A 24,725-nucleotide genomic window follows, 5' to 3' on the forward strand; every position below is an offset into this window, starting at 1 on the left:
CTTTCTACTGGTTGCCTAGCTTGGCAACCCTAAGTTTATGTAGTACTGGGGAGGGAGCATGATAGGTTGTGGCTGTAGTCAGCACTGGGGTATTCCACTGGGGCTTAGCAGCAGAGTGTAGGGGGGGCACTTGGCCTTTTCTGTTGTAAAAGTGTCTATGAGCTATGCCATGGTTTTTGACACCATATATGTCTGCAGCGTAGGGATGACAGCCTTCAAGTGGGACCTGGGGATCCTCTGGAATTATAGCTAAAGAGATCATTTCCCCTAGAGAGATCTTTTCCCTTAGAGAAAATGCATGCTTTGGAGGGTGGACCCTGCTAAGAATCCAGTCCTCCCCAAGCTCCATCCCCAACTCTCCAGGAGTTTCCCCACCTGGAGCCGGTAACCCTTGGTGGGGGGACCCCAAGCTGGAGTGCCTTAGGGAGTCAACTAACTGCCAGGGATACATGCATGCATCATCTGAAAATGAAGTATTTTTTTTCAGAACTTAAAAAAAAATCTATATACTGAATCCATTAAACAATTAATCACCAACTGCACTGGCTACCAGGGCCGGCCCGGCTCCCCCCCCCCCCCGCAGCTCCACACCCTCTCCCTGCCCCCCCCCCGCATGGTGTCCCCCCCAGCGCTCCCTTCCCCCTGGGGCTCACTGGCTAAGCTTAATTTTAGCCAGCAAACAGGGGGAAGGGAGCGAGCGGAGTGCCGCCACTTTCAGCATCAGCAGGCAGACGAGCAGAGCGCCTGGGGGGGCAGGGTGGGTGGGATGCCGCGCTGGGGGGGGGTGGGCAGACGGCGGCCCAGAAGGGGCTAGCAGCCGCAGTGGGGAGAGGGGAGGGAGGCAGCAGGGAGAGAGCCCAATTTGCCACCCCCCGCCTCTCGGCACTCTGGGCAACTGCCTAGTTTGCCTAGTGGGAGGATCAGTCTACTGGCTACGTATTGATTACCGGATCCGCTTCAAGGTTTTGGTACTGACATTTAAAGCCTTACGCAGTCTGGGACCAACATATCTGAGGGACTGCCTTTCCCCATATGCGCCCCAGAGGTCGTTGTGATCGGCTACGCAACACCTCCTGACCACCCCTGGCCCTAAGGACGTCTGACTTGCCTCAACCAGGGCCAGGCCTTTTCAGCCCTGGTGCCTCCCGGTGGAATCAGCTCCCTGTGGAGATCCAGGCCCTACCTGAATTACTGCCATTTCATAGGGCCTGCAAGACGGAGCTGTTCCGCCGTGCCTATGGTTGAGGCAGCGGGCATCCTATTATTCCATCATTTAGCCTCCCTTGTGGTGACATCATGCTTCTTACAGTGCAACTGTTTATTGATATGCTGTGCCCTGTTCCCCCATGGTGTGTTTTATATATTATTTTTATAGTTAATTTTAAATTGGTGTTTTAACTTTGATATGTAGGTTTTTATTGCTATTTTTATATGTTGTGATCCACCTTGAGCCTGTTTATAGGAAAAGGCAGGATATAAGCCTATTAAATAAATTAAATAAATAAAATCTTAATCAAATCAATCAGTGAATTACAATATATTATTATATAATCATCTCTTTGATTGGGTGACATGGGTAATAACAACAATAGAAACTACCTCAGGGTGAGATCTCAGGTTTAGTCGTCTCTAGGGACCAATACAGCCTCATTAGAGATGACTTGGAAGTCACTTCTCCTCTGCTCAGCGGGGCTTACTTCCAGGTAGGAGAGCGCAACCTTGTGATTGAGCAATCGGAAATCTAGGGCCGCAGACGAGCCCAGCCTACGCATCCTGAATGGGAGGATGGCTGCTGAAAAGTCTCAAAACCATAACAAAAGACCATTCCCTTCAGTTACACTGGCTGAGAGGCCGCGGAGGCGGGTAACGGATCCTCCCACCGCCTTCCTTTCCTGGGCGGGGACAAGAATTTTGCGCGCGACGTGGGGAGCGGGTAGGCGGCAGCCACACTTTGTTCCTCGAGGGTTGGCGGGGGCCCACTTTCGCCACGCTTCCGCCAGCCGCCATGTCTCGCCAGAGCTCTCTCCTCAATTTTTTCCCCAAGGCCTCTGCGGTGCCCAAGAGCCCCACGCCGCCGGAGAACGACGAGCGTGATGGCGGCGCGAGCTCGCCCGACCCAGGCTCCACTGGGGCGAAAGCTCAAAGCAGCGCCCGGGCCCGACGGAGGACAGTGGAAGCAATTCCAGTTCCTGCTGCCGAGAGGTAAACTGTGCACTGCCCAAGTGCTGCGGCGGGCTGTGAGATTCGGGAGGGGGGGGGGCAGCGGCGGCCTTACCGCTGCAGGTTTTCGGTATAGGCCTTGAGGGAAGGGGGAGTGGCTGGCTGGGTATAAAAGACCCGATCCATGACGCAAAACGGGGAGGCTGAGGTGGGGCTGTGGAAGCGAAAACGGGACTTTGGCGCCAGAAAGGGGCCTTGGAGACTCCCGGTTCATGCTCCAATAAGAAGCCATTGCTCGATTCTTATTGGAGCATTGGCCGGTGTGGAGAAATGGCAATATGTGGATGGCCTTCCGTCTGCAACTCCTGTTATGGAGGGTGAGGCTCTTTGGAGGCTGTAAGCCCTTTTGGGAGCCCGTTGGTGAAAAAGGTGGAGTATGAATAAAGTTTAAATAAATGAAATTTTCGGATGCTAGCCCCACCACGTTGAATAGGATTTACTACTTGGTAATATGCATAGATAGGAATGAAGTGTAGTACTGCAAATCTCTGCAGTGAGTGAAATAGTCTGCTGTAAAAGTGCATAAAGCTTAAGCCTTCTCGTGTATTTGTTTTATGACATTTATGCCTTGCCTGTTTTCCCATGGAACTCAGATCCCTTAGAGGTGAATCCCATTGAATTTAGTGGCTTGCAGATAATGACTGCTGTCAGCGACTGTGGTGCTGTCTGCATACACTTACCCTGTTTTCCTGAAAAGAAGACTAGTAGTTTTTCTTTCACATATGCCATGAAAAGAAAGGGGGGGGGGGGGCTTTAAAAACTTTACAAATAAATCCCAGTCATGTACAGTAATAAAGAGCCTTTGTTAGTTCCCAGTGCAAGAAAAACAGCTGTGAGACAAAGAAAGTTAGTAGGATTCTGGGGCTGTTTTAGAGGTTTTGGAAGACAACCGGGACAGTATTGTCTGATCAGTTCTCATTTGGTGCAGTATTGAGTTATCATCCAATAACTTGGTTAGTTTTACAATTCTGTAGTGCCATAATTTTGTCTATACAAGACAATTATGTCTGTATAAGATGGTGACCCACAAGTTCAAATTTCTTTGGTATGGTGACCCATCCATGGCTGGCCCAAGGTGTTTTGGTGCCCTAGGAAAACTATGACCTTGGCATTCATCTAGTTCAGCATTTCATTTTCTACTATGAGTAACCAAATGTTTTTGAGAAACCAGCAAACATCACACAAAGGGTGCAGCTGCCCGCCATTATAAGCCCCAAGGAAATGAGAAAAATTGGGGTTGACCAAAGAAGTCCAAAAGAGGGAAGTAACAGCAAATTCCTTCTTAGAAGCTTAGACTTTAATTGGTTGATCACAGTTAAGGAAAGCATCTATCCTTGCATGAGTTCAAGAAGCTGACCCTTGAACAAAGCAAAATTTACATCTTATATAGACAAAATCATGTCACTATAGAAATGTAAACTTACCCAGTTATTGGTTGATAACTTAGTACTGCACCAAATTAGAACTGATCAGACATTGCTGCCCAGGTCATCTTCTTTAACCTCGAAAACGTCTTCAGAATCCTACTTTGTTTGTCTCAGGGCTGTTGCATAAATATTTGTTAGCAAAGCGTAAATACTGCTGACATTTCATAGCTAAGATCAGATGGGTCAAGAAACATTCTTTCCTTAACTTAGCCAGAGAAGGGTTGGTATTTAGAGATTCTGAAAGTACATCTCCCCTATAATATATCTCTCCAGACAGACTGGCAACAGTTCACCTACTCTCCCATTGACTGAGCTGCAAGTCACTCAATCTCAATGGGGAGCAACCCCCACTCTCCATCCTTAAGACAGCTAAGGATTGAGCCACTGCTTCACAGATGAGAGGAAGCCTTCCCTCAATTGGCTAAGGGAGGGAGAAGGAGGGAAAGAGCCAGATAATGCCTTCCGTTGATTGGCAGGGCTCCTCCTTCTCCTCCTCTGGAAGGGAAACAGCCAGAGACAGACGTCCTGTGGCAGCAGACCAGATACAGAGAGAGAGAGGGAGGGATGGGGGAAGGAAAGCAAGAGAGAAAGAGAATGAAGTTCTGCGCTTAAGACCAACATTATCAGAGAGACAGTGTTGGTCTGAAAGCTATCACTAAAGGCCATTAAGGGAGAACTCATTGGGGCCACTCCTGACTAGGGATGCCAGTTCCACATTGGTGGGAAATTCCTAGAGATTTTGTGGTGGAGTTTGAGGAGGGCAGGGTTTGGGGAGGGGAGAAGTATCAGCTAAATATAATGCCATACAGTCCACTCTCCAAATCAGTTATTTTCTCCAGGGGGAGAGAGATCTGTTGTCTGGAGTTAAGTTGTGATACCAGGAGATCAGTAGCAACCACCTTATGACAGCCAGTGTGGCACAGGAGTTAGGGCTTCAGAATGGGGTCTGCCAGACCCAGGTTCTTGCTGTGGAAGCTGACTGGGTGATTTTGGACCAGTCACAGACTTTCAGCCTAACCTACCTCACAGGGTGTGCAGATCAAAGGGGGGGTGGTGAGGAGAATAGTGTAATCTGCTTTGGTTTCCCCCCACCACCACCACTGAGGAGAAAGACTGTGCTTTTCCTACGTAGAGGTTGCGAGGAGGGGGAAGGAGATGGAAAATGGAAGTCAGAAGGGCAGGTAAAGGGAAGGAGATAGGGTTGTCAACACCAGGTTGGAAAATTCCTGGAGATTTGAGGGGTGGAGCCTGGAGAAGGTGGGGTTTGAGGGACGGAACCTCAGACAGGTACAATGTCATACACTGCACCCTCCAAACCAGCCATTTCCTCATGGGGAACGATAGTTGCCAATCTACAGGTAGGGGCTGGAGTTCACTTAGAATTACAGCTGCTGTTCAAAGATCACTTTCCTGGAGAAAATGGCTGTTTTACAGGGTGAACTCTGTGTCATTATACCTTGCTGAGGTCAATTCTCTCTTGTTTTGGTCCACAGTTATTCCAGATCACTCACAGACTTTCAGACTAACCTACCTTACAGGGTTGTTGGGCAGATCAAAATGGGGAGGGGAGAATGATGTAAGCTGCTTTGGTCCATACTGTGGAGAAAGACTACTTTTCCTAGGTAGAGGCTGCAGAGAGGGGGGAGGAGATGGAAAGCTGAAGTCAGATCATTTCCCCTACAGAAAATGGCCACTTTGGGTGGGTGGGAAGACAGCGTGGGGGGGGCACTCATCCAGAGCCTCTTTCTAGAGCCCATTGTATTTTCCCTCACAACAGGCCTTATTCCTACTGACTAGTATATTTCTCTTACTGCTTGCTTCAGCATTCTAATATGGCTGTGCCTTGGCATTTTCATTTTCTCCTTCAAAAGTGGCATTCCAACATACACATCCTTCGTTATGGAGGTTAGATTCCAGCCTCTGATCACCCTCTCTTCTCTATTACCTTCTCAGTCTGGTGAACCCACTTTTCAGAGAAACCCATCCTTAACCCATGTTGATTGTATTTTTAACATCATCAGTGAACAAATTCGTTGTGATGCAGGCTAATATGTTATGTTCCTTACAGTGTCCTCAGTGAAGTTACACCTGGTGATTTGGTTTGGGCCAAACTCGAAGGTTACCCTTGGTGGCCATGTCTTGTGTACAATCATCCAACAGAAGGGGCATATGTCAGAGGGAGAGGAAGATCAGCTCGCATCCATGTACAGTTTTTTGATGATGAGCCATCGAGAGGATGGGTTGGTGTTAAATACATAAAACCGTATACAGGTAAGAGGTGTGATTCTGATAACTGAATATGGATAGCAGGTCCATGGAACCTAGTTGGGCTTACAGCCTGCTGCCATGTTTACTCTGAAGCAAGTGTCATAATGGTAATGGCATTATTTATTTTTAATTATTTTTGTTCAAAGTCACTTATTACAAATATTAAAACAATAAAAGCAATCAATACAATAACTGTACAACATTAAATCATAAAAGCAATGTTAACACTAGCATAAGGGAAAACAGTATAATCCAGAAACAAAAAGACAAAACACAAAAGCAAAAACAAAACTTGAGATAGAACAGGGGCAACTTTCTTGAAGCCATATAATTTTATTTATACCTTGCTCGATCTCAATAAGTTTTAATTTTTAAGGATCTGAACTTCCAGTTTCATCAGTGATTGAAAGAGCATAGTGTCTGATTTTGAATTTTCGCTTTGAGCTTTAAAGAGTTTGGAAAATGAAAAGAGTTACACAGAAATCCATGCTGAAATGATTTTTTGGTACTTGTTAAGGTACTACTGGTCGCCTGTGAATTAAAAGCAATTTCTCAACTTAGTTTGTTCCTTGATGTTATTTTTTAATTTAAATCATTTGTACCCTGCCTTTTCCCCCAGTGGGGACCCAGTGCAGAGTACCTAATTTTTTTCTCCTTGATTTTATCCTCACAACAACCTTGTGAGGTAGTTTAGTGTTGCAGGTCAGGCAGAGCTGAGGGACGGTTCCTGGGAGGCAGCCAAAGTCTGAACAAGAGAAAGTGAGTCAGGAGTCCAGCCTGAGTTCAGAGCCAAGCAAGCCATTACCAAGGGGTTGTCTGAGAGGTGTAGTCAAGGAGTATGAGGGATACTCACAAGCATGAGTCTAGCAGAGCTGAAAACAGTAGTCAGAAGCCAGTCAGGGGGTCACATAAGCAAGGCAGGATCCAAAGCTGTGGTCACATAGGAGTCCTTACTGAGCCCTGGCCAAATCCCAACAGTTGGGCTGAGAGAGTGTGACTGGCCCAAGCTCACCCAGTGAGCATCTGTGGCGCAAACAGATTTGAAGCTGGGTCTGTCAGATATTAGCCCAGCACTCTTAACTGCTACACCACTCTGGCTGTATTTGTGTATTTCTAACAATTCTCAGTTAATTTCACTTGATACAAAATATGGAGGAATCATGAGGCAAGTGGGAAGCAGAAGGAGCCAGAGGGCTGTTGTAAGAGCAACATGCTTGGCAGATTCCAGATAAGACCACCACATAAAGAAGATGCTCTGTATTTTCTTTTGGCAGGTGTGTTAAGTGTTGCATTCATTTGCAAATATTTACATTGAATTGAATGTATGTAGTTGGTAAACTGGGCTCCGGTTCACAAAAGCTTTGTGCTACAATAAGTATGTTACATCCTAAGCAGAGTTGCCTCTTTGTAAGGCCATGGGTTTACTTTTTTGGTTTGTTGGTTGTCTTTGAATCTTTGATTTGTGAAATGTACACTACTGTGAATTAGACAACAATGATATTTATTTGAGAACACAACTTTAAAAGTATTTATTCATTCAGGAAGAGAAATACAGATTACAGCCTCCCCCCCCCCCAGTTTTCTACTGAAAAAACCTGAAGAAATAATCTCCATGGAGAAGTTTCCTGAAATTCTCTGTATTTTTTTGGGGGGGGGGTGTTCACATGTCTAGTTTTCCCCTTGAAGAGAAATTAAACGTTTATTTTTAATGGTATAAGAAGTCTTGTTAATTAGTATGTGAGGCATTCATGCTTCTTGACGGTTCTGAATAATTGGGCTCACAAAATCTTGAATTTAGAATTTGAAACTGAACTGTGCAGTTAAGACATATTAGATCAGGGTTTCCCAAACGTTTCTTTCCTGTGGCCCGGTTATTTTTACACTTCTCCTTCATGGCCCACTAAAATTCGGGGAGCCAGGAGACAGGAATTGTGTCATTTCCTGTGGTGTCACTTCCAGGTCAAGGGCCAAGTGATGTTACTTCCGGGGCACATTGAATCAAAATTCCACCTTTTCCTGTGATGCCACTTCCAGGGCACTCCCCCAAACCTTCCTCTTCTTCTGAAGTAATTTTGTTTTCAGAAAAATCTCTCTGAAATTCAAGCTGAGCCAAAATGGGAAAGTGGACAGTCCTCTCTTTCCACCTCCACACCTGCATGCACCTATCTGTATGTTCTTCTCCACCTTGCAAGCACTCCTAATGCCCATGTTCAATAGCCTGCACCACCTACACACCCCTTCCTCAACAGCACTGGCCAATGTATGCAGTTGGGAGTTCTGTTGCCATTGCCATCAGGAATGCCAGCACTGTGTATCATCCACACTGGGCCCTGGCAGCTGCTCTACCTCAAAATATGCTGACACATTTAGTAGGCCCTTCCTTCAGCTGCTACTACTGGAACCCTGCGTCAGGCTACAACCAAGCTTGCTTGGTTTCAAGAATATCTTTTGACATCTATTTTTCATACTTTTCCTTGGCTGAAATACTGGGAAATTGCTGTGAAAGGTAGCAGAGAATTGTACTGCAATTAATTAATTTAAAGTTATATCAAGTTCACACAAGCTTTTCTGCAGTTATCCCAAAAAGTATATTTATGAGGGGCTTGCAGCTTTTTACTGGCTGTGTTTCCCATGGCTTTAAAAAGCAACCTGTTGTGCAGATATTTAGCCAGCAAACTTCTTACATCCTTTTTAATATCTACAGGAGGAGTTTAATTTTTGTGTCAGACAGCTGTTAAAAGCAGGATCAGTAAAATGGTGCCAAGTTCATAGTACCATCACTTCCAGTGCTGTTGAAATATACAGCAGTAATCTCCAATAATCTCTTTCTACCCCATACCTCTCACTCACACAGAAATCTCATAGAAAGGCTAGCTGGCTACAACTGGGGGTGCCAACTTTTCATTGGCAGAGCTGTTATGTCTGCAACAACAGTATGATAAACAGAAAAGTTTCATCCAGTAAAAATGGAAGGGAAAAGAGAAAGGGAAAGAAAGACAGGGAAAGAATGAAATTGAAGGAAAGGAAAAGAAAAAGACATAGAAAGAGCATAAGAACGTAAGAGAAGCCATGTTGGATCAGGCTAGTGGACCATCCAGTCCAAAATTTTCTCATACAATGCCCCAAAAACACCAGAATGTCCACCAGTGAGACCAGGCCACTAGAGGCCACTGTTGCTTCCCCCCAGCACCAAGAATACAGACAGAGCATCACTTGCAGGGAAAGAAAGAAAGAAAGAAAGAAAGAAAGAAAGAAAGAAAGAGGGACAAAGTGGGAGGGGGAGCCTTATTCACCATCAAATGACCCCAGACAGCAACAATTCTGCCCAGGGGTCATTTGGTTTAAAAAATAGCTACTGGAATGCCCACTCCCCACCTCTCCCAACTGAAAAAACACCCCCCCTTCTTTGCTGCCCAGGCCTTCTGGGGAAATCTCTCCAAAAGAACATACTACAAGGCACATGAAAGCTCATATCTTGAAGAACACTTCATGGGTCTAAAGTGCCAATGGATGCCAGCTTTTCTCTCAAATACTGGAAGGCGGGGAGAAGGAAGGAGAGGCAGCCCAGCTCCTCTCTGCACAACACAGAGACAGAGGAACGAAGGAAGCCAAACAGAGCTCAAGCTTTGCTGCCTGTGTCAGTCTTCAAGGCTGGCTTTTCTCTGCACAACACAAACAGTGGAAGGAAGGAAGCCAAACGGAGCTCAGGCTTTGCAGCCTGTGTCAGTCTTCAAGGCTAGCTTTTCTCTGCACAACAGAGAGACGGAGGAAGGAAGCAGAGCAGAGGTCATGCTTTGCAGGGGACGGGGCTAGCTTTGGCTTTTCTTGTGACCCAGTAGTGAGGCTTCCATGGCCTGGTACTGGGTCACGACCCTGCAAATGGGAAACACTGAGTTAGATAATTATATAAAAGCAGATGTTGGCCATGTTTGAGTTCAAATTTAATTTCTGACCAATTTCTCCTTGTTTTATAGGTTCTACTGGCCGGGAAACACAGAGGGGAGGTACGTTTTACAGCCCAAAGCCTGAAATTAAAAGAGCGATGGAATTGGCAGATATTGCTTTAAGAAAAGATAAAACTGAGCGACTTGATTTGGCAGTATGTGACAAACCTTCAGAAAGTGAGGAGGAGGATGAAGAAGAGATGGAGGTAATTTGACTTTATTTGCATTCAGAAGAGATTAGGACACAGAGGCTTTTTCAGCCATGCTTGGGCAGAGTTTCATATAAGTTCATTTTTGCCTTCTATCATCTTCAGATGGAAGTGCTTAGGAATCCACAAAACTATTTATGACCTTGTCTGCCTTGGTCTTGGTAAACAAAGCTTGGAAGAGAATCTTTTGCACTCCCCCCCCCCTTTTAAATTTAGCTCAAGACTGGGCAGTTGTAAAAGTGTAGAATCCCAGAGTTGGAAGGGACTATACAGGCCATCTTGTCCAACCCCCTGCTCAATGCGGTCAGCCTGCAGCATCCCTGACAAGTGTTTGTTCAGCTGCTGCTTAAAGATTGCCAATGAGGGGGAGCTCACCACCTTCCTAGGAAGCTAATTCTACTGTTGAACAACTCTCTTACTGTCAAATAGATTTTTCTAATATGCAGCTGGTACCTTCCCACCCTTGATTTAAACCCATTATTGTGAGTCCTATCCTCTGCTGCCAACAGGAACAGCTCCCTGCCCTCCTCTAAGTGACAGCCCCTCAATTACTTAATCATGTCTCCCCCCCGCCCCCCAACCTCCTCTTCTCCAGACTGAACATTCCCAAGTCCTCAGCCTTTCCTCATAGGGCTTGGTCTCCAGGCACCTGATCATCCTCATCATTCTCTGCACTTGTTCCATTCTGTATGCATCATTCTTGAAGTGAGGCCTCCAGAACTGCACACAATACTCTAGGTATGGCCTGGCCAATGCACTGTACAGCAGGATTTTGACATCTTGCAATTTGGATGCAATGCCTCTGTTGATACACCCCAAGATTAGATTAGCCTTTTTTGTTGCTGCTGCATCACATTGGCTGCTTAACGGTCCACCTGTATCACAAGATCTTGTTCACACACACTGCTACCCAGAAGTGTATCCGCCATCCACTATTCATGTTCCTCATATTTGTTACCCAGACATAGAACTTGACAGTTATCCTTGTTAAATTGCATCTTTTTCACATCTGCCCACTTTTCCAGTGTGTTCAGATCTAGTTGAATTCTATATCTTCTGGTGTATTTTCTGCTTCTCTCAACTTTGGGGAGTATTTTTCGTTTGCTAGACGGTTGGAATATGATTCCTCAGAACAGGTTTTTTTTCTTTTCAAAAACATTTGAAAAACAGTCCAGTTAACAAAAAGTAGCAGCTTCCCTTCAACCCCCAATTTCAATCAAGTCTTGAAAAGAAAATTAAACATTATATACACAGAGTTGTTTAAACCAATGAATATTTACTGGCTTATATAGCTTTTCTGAGGACAGTGGTAGGTCACTGCTAGATGGCAGTATTTCACAGAATATGTGCCTTATTTGTTCATGTTGCTTTTTTTGCTGCTGCCTCTATTCTGAGCAGTACATGTGTACAGACCAATGTAATCTATCTGCATGTTTAATTTTATTTTTGTGTGAAGGCATTCATCTTTACTTTTTTAAAAATGGGCTGTCATTCTTCAGAACTAATAACACCTTATTATTGTCAAAAGTATATTGTGGTTGAAATGGAATGGAAAATTCTAGTACTTGGCATGATATTGCCCACCTGCCACTGTGCTAAGAAACCCCTATCCTGCCTACATACAGTTAAGAAAACCAGATCTCTGTTTTGTCAAAAGTGCTGTGTTGGGCTCTGTGTAGATTTTCAGTGTTTGCTTGCAATTAGTTTTTAAGTGACCAGTTTGCCTTTCAAACCTGGATAGCTTTCTGTTTGCTGACTTTCTCTCTCTTGTTAGCAGGTGAGTGATGAGGGTGAAGATTTTGAGACAGCAGGGGAAGGGAGAAGAAATAAAAGGCCAGCTGGACGGCAGCAACATGCTGGAAAAGCCAAAAGGAGGAGAGTGGTCGTGGATTCAGATAGTGACAATGGAGGTTCAGACATGGAGTTTAAGCCGGAAGAAGTGAGCAGTGATGAAGTGAGCAATGGAGGAGGTGACAGTGAGGGCTCCGAATCTGTGGCTTATCCAAGAAAAGAAGCAGAAAATTCTGTTAAAGTTCATAACAAACAAACTCAGGAGAAGATAAGCAGACCTCCTCAAAAGGAAACCTTTAAAAATGACCTTCCTATAACTCCCAGAAGAGAATTTGATCTTTCTTTTGAGATCAAGAATAAGCTAACATCTTTCGCAGCTCCTGAATGTTTTGAGTTTCAGCCAAGCCTCAATGGAGGAGGAAGAGGAGATGATACCACTCCAACTGTATGGGAACATGATAAAATTGATTGGCTCCAAGATGATAAAAGAAAAGATGCCCTTAGGAGAAAGAAAAATGATCCAGATTATGATCCGGGCACACTGTTTGTGCCAGAGGACTATCTGAAAAACTGCACTCCGGGAATGCGGAAGTGGTGGGAGATGAAGAGTCGGAATTTTGACTGTGTGATATTCTACAAAGTTGGAAAGTTTTATGAGCTGTATCACATGGATGCTGTTGTTGGAGTTAAAGAGCTGGGTCTGGTGTTCATGAAAGGCACTTGGGCTCATTCAGGCTTCCCAGAAATAGCTTTTGACAGATTTGCCAATATCTTAGTCCAAAAAGGTTATAAAGTTGTCCGTGTTGAGCAGATGGAGACACCGGAAATGATGGAAGCACGCTGCAAATCTTTGGTTCATCCGACAAAGTTTGACAGGGTTGTACGAAGAGAAATATGCAGGATCATTACCAAAGGGACACAAACCTACAGTATTCTGGATGGTGAATTTTCAGAGGAGCAAAACAAATATTTACTGTGTGTAAAAGAAAAAGTTGTTGATTCTGCGGGCCTCCATCGTATTTATGGGGTATGTTTTGTTGATACATCTGTGGGTGAGTTCTATGTGGGTCAGTTCCCGGATGACCGCCATTGCTCAAGGTTTAGAACTCTTTTGGCTCATTATACTCCTGTGCAGATCCTGTTTGAGAGAGGAAACCCCTCTGCAGAAACACAAAAGATATTCAAAGGCTTACTGTCTTCTACTGTGCAAGAAGGCTTGGCTCCTGGTTCTCAGTTCTGGAGTGCATCCAAAACATTAAAAACTCTGATTGAAGAAGGCTACTTTGAGGGCCAGGAAAATGCGAACAGTAGACTTGTTCTGCCTTCAGTAATCAGATCCATGACTGCAGAAAGTGACCCGCTTGGACTTACTCCAGCAGAAGACCACGAGTTAGCTCTGTGTGCTCTTGGTAGCTGTGTCTTCTACCTTAAGAAATGTATTATTGACCAGGAGCTATTATCAATGGCAAACTTTAAAGAATATGTTCCTGTGGATGTTCATACTAAAAAACCAGCTGAATCAAGTAGTATCTTTGCTAAAACTAGTCAGAGGATGGTTCTGGATGGGGTGACTCTAACAAACCTGGAAATACTGCAGAATGCAACCACTGGTTCACTAGAAGGTTCATTGCTGGAAAAGCTTGATATGTGTTGTACCCCATTTGGGAGGAGACTCTTGAAACAGTGGCTCTGTGCACCATTGTGCAATCCTGCTGCTATCAATGACCGCCAGGATGCAGTTGAAGACCTCATGGCTGAGGCTGCTAAAATGTCTGAAATCCGTGATCTTCTAAAAAAATTGCCAGACCTCGAAAGACTCTTGGGCAAGATTCATAGTATTGGATCATCACTTAAGATCCAGAATCATCCGAACAACAGGGCAATTTTGTATGAAGAGGTAAGGTATAGTAAGAAGAAGATTATAGACTTTTTGTCTGCATTGGAAGGGTTTAAAATAATCCTTGAGATTATCTCCATTTTGGAAGATATTGTTGATGGTTTTACATCCAAAACACTTAAGCAAATAGTAACAGTTAAATCTAAAAATCCAGCAGGCTGTTTCCCAGATCTGAAAGCAGAGCTTGAAAAATGGGATGCATCTTTTGACCATAATGTTGCACGCAGGACAGGTGTGGTTAATCCAAAAACTGGGTTTGATTCTGATTATGACAAAGCACTAAAGGATATAAGTAGTGTTGAGGAGCGCCTCCGTCAGTATATGGAAGAGCAGCGCAAACGGCTTGGGTGCAAAGCTATGATGTATTGGGGAGCAGGCAAGAACCGTTACCAGATGGAGATTGCAGAAAGTGCACTACCTAATAAATTGCCTGATGAATATGTGTTGAAGTCTACCAGAAAAGGCTACAAACGTTACTGGACCAAAGACATAGAGGACATGCTGACAGAGATAGTCAGTGCTGAAGAACGGAGGGATGCTGCACAAAAGGATTGCATGAAAAGATTATTTTATAACTTTGATAAAAACAGCAAAGACTGGCGAACGGCAGTGGAATGCATTGCAGTTCTAGGTATGGAGTTTTCATTGTGTGTTAATTCAGACCTGTGGGTTAACCTTAATTTAATCTTTCATTTATGTGTTTAAATGCAATATATTGGAGCTGGCCAATGCACAGCCCATAGTTGAGATGTGATCCACAAAGTTATATTTGGATTTTGCAATCTTAGTGGAGGAGTTGGATCCATTCATTCCCCCCCCCCCTTAATTTAGCTCAATCTCCCTTCCTTACTACAGCTCCATGCAGGTCTAGTGATTCCCATCTTAACCTTCTTGGTGGTTCCAGTCAAAAATCTGGTTGGATCCAAAGCAAGGTGATGTTAAAAATTTTGTCTTCAGCTTCAGTGTTATGAAAGGAAATTTGTTCTCAGAAGTTACATGATACTTTTCTTGGGGAGAGGAGGGAGTTGTAGAAGTAAGAAAAGAAGCGCCACCACCAGTCCTAGTGTATATATGCCCTGTAACTCTCAGGAAGGAGAGAGTGATCCTTCTCTAGCGACAGACAGCAAGCACTTAATGCAGGCTTGGGTTACATGTTAAAGAGAGTGGGGTGAGGTTGAGGTGGGGTTGAGTCCTATGGTTGTGGAATGGATTTGTGCTACTTCGTATTACAGGTGATTTCCAGCGTTAAGTGTTCCTTTGCTTGAATAACTCCATGCAAATAGGAAAATAGCAAAGCTGGAAGTACGATTCTGTATCCTGCTTTGCTTATGAAGGTGGTTTACTGTTCTTAACATAGAACATTCCAAAGAAGTCCATTCTGCCACCTCTCTGCTATCTCATGTCACTGTATGTGTGAACCTGGCCTCAGTATGGCAGTTGTTGATCAGTTGGGAGGTAAAAATTGCCCTGGAAAGGACCCTGCCCCCCCTCCGACCAAGGGGGGAGGAAAGGAGGGACGCTGCTTGTGGCTTCTGCCCAACTCATGCCTGCTTGTATTCTGTACTCCCACAAGGGCAGCAGCAGGGATGGTGGCTCCTGCCCACTTCACACCCATCTTGTGTTGTGTATAGGAGCCACTGGTTCCTGAGAGGCAGAAGTTGCTGGCTTGTGGCAGCAGCATCTTCCACTTTATCTCAGGAGCAACCAGCTGACAATGGCAGTGGTTCCCACCTACTTCATACGAGGCTGCTGCAGGGTCAGCTGCCAAGCTGTCAGCCCACCAGGATTTTACTTCAGTGGCCTTACTCCTGGTCATCTGTGTGGCAGAAAGCTATAGAGAGATAGCAATATTAGTCCACCCTGGCAAAAACAACAGGGGCTGTGACTTTAAAAATAGCACATGTATTGTGGTATAAGCTTGCATGGGCCAGAGGCCACCTCATCAGATATCTGAGCCTATTTAGGCAAAGGCAAAGAATAAATATTTCAGATACAGTAAGTGACTTAGTGGGTAGGTACATTTATAGCGAGAGAAAGAGAAGGTTGCTTTCCGAAAACATGTTAACTGCTATCTCGGTTCCTGAGTGTTTGGCAGAAAACTCGAGCATATGTGGAATACTCTTTGTTTCACCTCAGAGAGAAACAATTTGGCGGGCATAAGCTTTCGGGAGTCAAAGCTCCCTTTGCCAGATATCTTATGAAAGAAGCTTTGGCTCTCAAAGGCTTGTACCTTGAAAATCATGTTGCTCTGTGGAGAGCTACTGGGCTTGAATCTAGCTGTTCTACTAGAGACCAACACAACTACCATCTGAAACAAAAACTCTTGCCATGTTTGAACATTTGAAACAAAAAAATAGTTTTCCAAAAGATACTACTTTCTCTCTCTGATTGGATCTTAGAGACTTATCCACTTAGGCGAAGCATTTTGTATTCTGGCTCACAAAAGCATATGCCTTGATAAATTTGTTAAATTCATAAATCCCCCCCCTCCCCCAAAAAAACAACAACAGTATTCGCATGCAATATTATATAGGGCAATTTAAATTTGTTTTTGAGCTTGTTTTTGATCACTATTTGTACAGATATTCAATACTGCACTTGGATGATATTTAGAACAACAGTTCAGTACAACTTTTGACTTGGAAGACAGAATTATGCTGAAAGATTTGTAATGAATTGGTTTTAAATAGGTATTTTAGCTGTCTGGGGTATGCTAGTTGTTACAGCAAGGAAGCTGGAAAGCTTAACTCATGGGGATTTTCTTTTTCTTTTATAGATGGCTTACTATGCCTGGCAGAGTACAGTCAGGGATGCGATGGACCATTGTGCCGACCAGTATTTCTGCTGCCAGAAAAAAACATACCACCTTTTCTGGAGCTCAGATCTTCATGCCACCCATGTATTACAAAAACTTTCTTTGGCGATGACTTCATCCCTAATGATATACTGATTGGTGTGGAGGGTGAAGAGTCAGATTCCTGGACTGATGCTCGCTGTGTTCTGGTGACTGGCCCAAACATGGGAGGCAAGTCAACACTTATGAGACAGGTGATTACAGAACAGTTGCACTAGTTTACTATTTTAATCCAAAAAGATCTTATTTGCTGTCATAAATGTCACAGACATGGTGCACTATGCCAAAAATGTCATCTGAAAAAAACTCATCTCGTTATTAACATCCAGATCATCCAAGCAAATGAGCCATTTGCTGCAAGAACACTCTTGGTTACAGCTTTGATTTTTTCATTCCGTTTTAACACTTCTAGGTTTATACAGAACCTGGCTTGCCTGTAGCCAAATGCCAGCAGAATGGTGCATGGGTTTCCCACATGTTGATCCTATTAGCAATCCCTTTTGACCCCTACCACTGGAAAGATGATTCTTGGTCATGGGACCCACATGGACAAAATAGAATGCGGGGGGAGAGGGGCAGTAGCGAGGAGCCGGAAGGGTATAACATTGGTCTCTCTTCTGCTGCTGATTGACTAGCTCAGAAAGACTGAGAGCCATTAGAGTCAGAATGAAGCAGCAAAGCAGCTTAAATGCTTTCCTGGGTTTGTTCTCTAAAACTGTGACAATAAGAAAACTTTGCTTTTAAAAAGCCTTCTCTTTACTGCGGCATTTCAACAACAGTATCTGTGGAAATTTGTATAGAGTATTTCCTTGTATTAACAACCATTAGTGGCTCATTGTGTTTGACTAGGTCAGTATTAAATGCCAAACTGGGACAGAGTGTCCCAATCCTAACATCAAGCACTTCTTTGTGGAGATTGCGGGGTTTCTTCTGCTTTTCATCCCAGCAGTAAGGATTGAGCAACCAATGACAATTTGCAGCTGAAAGGATGTTTACTTGTACGGGCTGGCCCAAATAACGACCATTTCAGTTTATTGGAATTATGTTTGGTAAAGAGATGGAAGATATGCTCCTGTCCTTATTTTGGATCTATCATAGTGACTTTGTTGCTTTACAGGCTGGCCTCCTGGTGATAATGGCCCAGTTGGGATTCTTTGTACCCGCTAAATCTTGTAGGCTTACTCCTGTTGATAGAGTGTTCACAAGACTTGGTGCTTCGGACAGAATCCTGTCAGGTGAGTTTTTAAATCGTAGAGCAGATCAAGTAGCAGTCAAAATTTATGTATATTGCTCATGATTATTAGACATTATTGTGCTTTTTTCCAATTGAATCTGAGTTTTAAAATGATCCTGTACTCAGGGCTGGCGCACCCACTAGGCAACCTTAGGCGGCTGCAGTATTGGGTGCCCCTCCATGTGACTCACAGCGGCAGGGGTACCCCTGCATGGAGGGAGAGTGTGGGGGGGGGGGTGAATAAAATCTCCGAGTGCTCTACACACATTATGAAACCACCTGATTGACAGCTCATGCTTGTCAGTGGGACGGGGAGAACCACAGCGGGGGGAGGGGGAGAGCTAGGAATTGTAGTCTTCTTGCTGCTAAGTAACCAAGGAGGAAACCGTATAATGCAATGCCAGAAGCAAAAAGTAGGATGCTCGCAGTTAACAGAAGCTGTAAATAACTATAATATTTGTGATAGACAATAAAGAAACAATATAACTACCAAATTCTCAAAGAATACAAAGGATTCAGATCACATACAAAAGTTATTGAGGAAAACTCAGCATGGGTTCTGTAAGGGAAAACTTTGTCTCAGTAACGTGTTAGAGTTCTTTGAGGGGGTGAACAAACGTGGACAAAACGGACCCAAGAGAGGTTATTTATCTAGACTTCCAGAAAGCTTTTGATAAAGTTCCTCAGCAAAGGCTCCTAAGGAAACTTGGCAGTCATGGGAGAAGAGGACAAGTTGCCACTGTGTGACACAGAGTGTTGGACTTGATGGGCCGTTGGCCTGATCCAACATGGCTTCTCTTATGTTCTTAAGTTCTCTTGTGTATCAAAAACTGGTTAATTAACAGGAAATAGAAAGCGAGTATAAATGCACAGTTTTCATAGTGGAGGGTGGTAAGCAGTGGGGTACCACAGGGCTCATTACTGGATCCCATGCTTTTTAACTGGTTCATTAATGATTTGGAGTTGGGAGTAAGCAGTGAAGTGGCTAAGTTTGTGGATGACACTAAATTGTTCAGGGTGGTGAGAACCAGAGAAGAACCAGCACTCCAAAGGGATCTGTTGAGGCTGGGCAAGTGGGCGTCAATGTGGCAGATGAGGTTCACCATGACCAAGTGCAAAGTAATGCACATTGGGACCAAAAATTCTAACTATAAATACAAGTAGATGGGGTGTGAACTGGCAGAGGCTGACCAAGAGAGAGATCTTGGGGTCATGGTAGATAACTCATCGAAAATGTTGAGTCAGTGCAATAAAAAAGGCCATTCCATGCTGGGAATTACTTTGGCTACAGTCACCATCTGCAGTGATCTTGGATCCCAGACTTGTAAAGTCTGTCACTACTTCCATGTCTTCCTCTTCTATTTGCCAAGGTGTGATGGAGCTGGATGCCATGATCTTAGTTTTTTTGATGTTGAGTTTCAAGACTACTTTTTCTCTTTCCTCTTTCACCCTTAACAAGAGATTCTTTAGGTCCTCCTCACTTTCTGCCATTAGAGTGGTATCATCTGCATATCTGAGGTTGTTGATGCTTTTCCCAGCAATCTTAATTCCTGCTGCTGCTTCATCCAGGCCAGCATTCCACATGATGTACTCTGCATATAAATTAAATAAGCAGGCTAAGTATACCGAGCCCTTTCAATATTTCTTCCTAGGACATAGTTTCCAGACCCCTCGGCATCTTCGTTGCCTTCTTCAGGACGTCAAATACAAATTTATAACAGCAGCAAAGTATAGTATTATTTTAAATGGACTATGTATTAAGAGTTGCAGGTTTCAAGGACCAGTGTGGTGACTGGGACACTGTGCTTGGATATGGTAAACACTGGTGTATACACACAGTTGATGAGCTTACTGTGTGGCCTTAGGAGAATTGCTGTCTTTCACAGCCAAACTTACCTCAAGGGCTTCTTAAAGAACTGTTCTGAGTTCCTGGGGAAACAGGTGGAATGCAAATGGAGTAAACAAAAGCTGTTATCTTCCCAGGGCTATCACATTTGCAACAAGAGCTGTAAATTGGCAATATGGGGAGGCTCTGGGCATTTTGGACTTACTGTAAAAGACTAGCTCTGTTCACATTACAGAGAAAAAATGTTCAGTTTGCATGCCTATGCATATACCTATTTGTAAAAGCTAGTGCATGTTCACTTTATAAATGAACTGTAGACCAGCACCTGTATGTGGCGTTTCAGTCAGCATTTAGTGTATATGTGCTGAACGTAAGAACTACTCAGCACACACACACGCATCAGCAAAAGTTAAGTGTGCAGTGTATATGGATTGTACTGCATTCACTGTAACTTGTGAACAGGGCTACTTTCTTGCTACAGATCTCCCTGAAGTTTCAGTGAAGTGTCTGTACTGCACTTGTTAAGAACCTAGTCACCTAAAATACATCTATTTTTGCTCACTGAAACTAGATTTCCATTTACCTTAGTTCAGTTGAGAAAACAGTTCTCATCAGTTTGGAGGAGTATGGATTACCTGAAAACAGCCTCTTTTTTCTGTTTAATTCTTGCCCTCCAGATCAGATGCTTAGGCCTCTGTATAGCAAATGTTAAGATATCACAAGGTTATAGTGAGGAGGAATAATTCCAAGTAATTTGTCTTAATTTTCTATAAAACCCCAAGCGTCTTTGGGATAATTTTTGTCATAAGTTAACACTATGTTTTTTCCTCCCAGGGGAGAGTACCTTTTTTGTTGAGCTAAGTGAGACTTCCAGTATTCTGCAGCATGCAACAGAGCATTCCTTTGTTCTGATGGATGAACTAGGTATTTAAGTTGGTTATGTGAGAAGCATGGAATCACTGTGACTTTAATGAGTGTTTTGTCATGTTAGTTGCTAATGCTGACCTGAGCTCTGATTTAAATATGACAGACTTGCATAGTGTTGCATGCACCTAGCTTTTCTCACTTAAATCAGACTCTCAGCTGCTAATCATGTCACCTGCTTGGCATGTTTTCCAGTGCACTTATAGCACCCTAATTTAAACAAGGTACTGAATATGTGCACCACTACAAGTTGTTCTTACCTTTATGTGTCACATTTTAAAGGGATGCTAAGTTTCTGAACATGAGGAAGTTCCTGAATGCACTTTCTTATAAAATTCAGTCACGAGACTGAGCTAACAGGAAAAAAACCCAGGCAGATCAGTGTTCCCTCTAAGCTGTCAGCATTAGGTAGCTCACAGATTTTTAGCCTGCAGCTCACAGATTTTTGTCTTTGTTCATGAAGGATGACCCCCAGAGCACATTAATTTATGTAGTAGCTCACAACTTGAATGCCAGTAGCTCACAAAGAATTTTTGCTCACAAGACTCTGCAGCTTAGAGGGAACATCCTGATCATCCATTTGAGAGCTTGTTTGGTATAATTAATATAAGTTCATAGCTGTTATCCCCCTCCCAGCCCCATAGTACTTTGCCTTATTAATACATCAGTTTAGTTAATTGGGGAACAGTGAATTAGACAGACTTGTCTTCTGTGTGTCATGTCTCTTCTCTCTCCTTTTGTCATTCTTCGAAACAAAATGCCCCTAATACTTGTAAACTGTTGTAGACCTGTTGTAGACCAGGTTCCTTGAAAATGTCTTGCTTTTGGAATGTAGTATATAAGTCTCTATTGTAGGCTGAACTTCCAATAGCTTATTTTCCTTGGTGGATTATAGGCTTCTAGTTATGCATGAAAAATCAAAATAGGAATGAGGTTAGACTCTGACTGCTTCCTCCTCACTACTTGGATTCTTTTTTTCAATTCTGCCAAGGAAGAGAAATCAACACATTTAAGAGAATAAGGTGTAGACTGTACCACTTCAGTTTTGGGGGGAAGGAGTCTATTTTTTTTAAAGGGCCCCTATGTTAATAATTCTTCATAAGTAGAAAATTAGTACCACTGTGCACATCTTTCACCCTAATGTGTTGATTTTTTGTTTTTACATGGAGGAACACTATTTCCTCCCTGTTGCAGTCAGCAGTAGTAAGTCCATTTTGTGTGTATAGGCCCATGGTGTATCTGGTGCAGATTAAAGAATATCACTGTCCACATAGTCCTTCATTAAAAGATTTGCACTATAGTAATCCAATCAAACCCAAGTGAAATAGAAGACTGCAGATTTATACCCTGCCCTTCTCTCTGAATCAGAGACTCAGAGCGGCTTACAATCTCTTATATCTTCTCCCCCCACAGTAGACACCCTGTGATGTGAGTGGGACTGAGAGGGCTCTCACAGCAGCTGCCCTTTCAAGGGCAACTCCTGTGATAGAGCTATGACTAACCCAAAGCCATTCCAGCAAGTGCAAGTGGATGAATGGGAAATCAAACCCAGTTCTCCCAGATAAGAGTCTGCACACTTAACCACTACACCAAACTGGCTCTCAGTTAACTGAGTGGTCTGTGGGCTTTAAGTAAAGGGCTGAGGAGGGGATTCTGTCAAATGACAATAATTAATCGTCTGCTCCTGTTTCCTCCCAACATTTTTTTTTCAGGCAGAGGTACAGCTACTTTTGATGGAACAGCTATCGCTAGTGCAGTTGTCAAAGAGCTTTCAGAGACTATCAAATGCCGTACAATGTTTTCAACTCACTACCATTCATTAGTAGAGGATTACTTCCGTAGTCCTTATGTACAGCTGGGTCACATGGTATGTAATGTTTTTTCTTCCTCCAGAAAGATCATCTTTTTGCCATCTTATGGGCATGGAGCAGGGGTCACTGGGGAGAGGTATTTGTGAATTTCCTGCATTGTTTGGGGGGGGGGGTTGACTAGATGACCCTGGAAGTCCAACTTTATGTTGTAGCTCTGTCTGACCTATGAAGTGATTGTCAAGTACAGCTTCCCCAAGCTTTTAAAAGAACCCATCCTGCAAATTGTTCCATTACTTAAAAATTGCCAGAGCAGCTTCTTTGTAGTTGTTCAGAAGTCAAGTCTTCTGGCATAAGACACTTGCACAAAGCACTGACCTCTTAGTGGATATCTTGTTATTTACAGGCATGTATGGTGGAAAATGAAACTGATGATCCGAGCCAGGAAACAATTACATTCCTGTACAAATTCATTAAGGGGGCCTGTCCTAAAAGCTATGGTTTTAATGCTGCAAGGCTTGCAGACATTCCTGAAGAAATTATTCAAAAGAGTCACAAAAAGGCAAGAGACTTTGAGAAATCAGTTCTCTCACTGAGACTGTTTAGGTAAGTACTTTTTTTAGTTTAGAGAACTTCCCTTGGTACATTTGTCCCATCTTTTGCTTAATTCTGTGAAGTCAAGAAATAACTTTGCAGAGCTTGCTATGAACACCAAAGAATGGGGCTGGTGTAGTGGAGTAGACTGTTAGTGGCTTGGTGCTACATTTCATGCTACTAATAATAATGATGGCAAAGTAATTTTACTGTTAACATCAGTGCACTTCCCTGTTTCTCACCAAATTATCTGTGGGTGTCATTCCAGGAATTTTTGCCTGATTGCTGAAGGAGCTCCAGCTGCTATAGAGGATCTGCATAAACTAGTGACTGTGCTGTATGAGTGAGAGACCCCATTACAGTTATGTTTGAGACTTTATAGGCAGTATGCACACAACATAATGATCTAATAAACTTTATTTTTTAAAAATGACCATTTTCCATTGTCTTTCCTAGGAAATTAAACCCTTTTAATTCTTACCTACCCTCTACATAATGGTTATTGATACTCCACAATATATTAAGTCTAGATGTTATGGTACATGCATACACTTTCAGGCTGTTGATTACCCACTGTCACCAATACACATAAATGGAAAAAAAGCTATGAAACTGTATAGGGCTGTCTATATACTTTGTGTCATCATCATTAGAGCAGGAAATTGTAATTTTCAGCAGTTCATAAGAGTAATAATGTCTAGACTGTTCAATAAAACTGTGAACAGAAATACAGGATTGTTTTGAGGAGACTTTCTTACAGTGTACTTTAAAACATGTAAAACCTCCAATTTCAGAACTCTGGGGAACTGTTTTATAGTGCATTATCTCTAAGAAGTCTCATTAAAACACTTGTTTTTAAGGTGATCTGCGTAAAGATTATGAGAGAAGGGATGGAAAGGGGGATATTCTAACTGCAAAGGATACCAGAAAAATTGCTGGATATAATTTAAGATTAGTGTTCTCTTTCATAGAAAGAACGTACATACTGGGACATGAGTACAATTACAGCAAGTCTAGGTGTGCTAACAAAACAGGACACATTCAAGTACAATAAGATTTGCTTGAAATTAAAAACTACATGAGATTAAAGCATTAAAATCATCTCAATCTGAATAAATGTTAAAAAAAATCAAAATAAATGCGGAAGTGCTAGCTCACATTTTTACCATATTACAAAAAGCAATTGGTACCCATGTCCATAAAGGCAGCAACAAAGAATGCTGCTCGTCTACAGAATAGTACTACTGCAAATGGGACTGCGTTTCAATGCTACTTGTAGAAACACCAGCCTTGTGGAAGTTGGTATCTGTACACAGATGCAGCTTATCACATCTGTCCCTTCAAAAGTCTGTTTAGCCAGTAATGCTGAAACGCCCAGTTCTGTTATCCTGAGTCAACATATTGCCACTTTCTTTTTTGGTAGGTTGAGCTCCGTTGTGTCACCACTTAACATCCATTCTAAGTCTTTCTGCAGAAATGGGCAGGTATAAACTTCCTCGAAAAATTTAAACAGTTACAATAGAATGGCAGGACCTTCTTTTTTTCAATTTTATTCAGTTGTGCTGCAGTGTATTAGATTCTATAGGAGGAGCAGAGTCATATAGTGTATCTGTATCGTGTGTCGGTTCTCCAGCTAGCGTACAGGGATTGGACAGTGTTCCAGCACCACAGTCGCAGAAAAATCTGGAAGACAAAATCTTTGAATGAAT

General features: G+C 43.2%; 2 protein-coding genes across 6 annotated transcripts in view; one reads left to right on the forward strand and one right to left on the reverse strand.

The window, feature by feature from the left end:
* Positions 1–1,754: 1,754 nt before the first annotated feature.
* On the forward strand, positions 1,755–23,449 carry MSH6 (mutS homolog 6). 3 transcript variants are annotated; one of them, XM_060248878.1, is made up of 10 exons: positions 1,755–2,202; positions 5,716–5,918; positions 9,890–10,065; positions 11,843–14,387; positions 16,533–16,804; positions 17,728–17,845; positions 20,525–20,614; positions 22,327–22,481; positions 22,829–23,028; positions 23,285–23,449. In XM_060248878.1, exons 1-10 carry the CDS (start codon positions 2,006–2,008, stop codon positions 23,361–23,363), a joined length of 4,035 nt encoding a protein of 1,344 aa, XP_060104861.1. In that variant the 5' UTR covers positions 1,755–2,005; the 3' UTR covers positions 23,364–23,449. The 3 variants fall into 3 exon arrangements, with proteins under 3 accessions (XP_060104861.1, XP_060104871.1, XP_060104879.1); XM_060248888.1 differs by having other exon boundaries at positions 1,846–2,202; positions 11,846–14,387; XM_060248896.1 differs by lacking the exon at positions 1,755–2,202 and having other exon boundaries at positions 5,699–5,918.
* Positions 23,416–24,725, reverse strand: part of FBXO11 (F-box protein 11) — a 170,676-nt gene continuing 169,366 nt past the window's right edge. For 2 of the 3 annotated variants that reach the window (XM_060248910.1, XM_060248908.1), the window contains exon 23: positions 23,416–24,699. In XM_060248910.1, coding sequence (XP_060104893.1) covers positions 24,570–24,699 — 130 coding nt within the window. In that variant the 3' untranslated portion in view covers positions 23,416–24,569. The remainder of the gene's footprint in view (positions 24,700–24,725) is intronic. The other variant, XR_009555909.1, reaches the window with a different exon arrangement.

This window comes from Heteronotia binoei, chromosome 1 (genome assembly GCF_032191835.1).
Source record: "Heteronotia binoei isolate CCM8104 ecotype False Entrance Well chromosome 1, APGP_CSIRO_Hbin_v1, whole genome shotgun sequence".
NCBI lineage: Eukaryota > Metazoa > Chordata > Lepidosauria > Squamata > Gekkonidae > Heteronotia > Heteronotia binoei.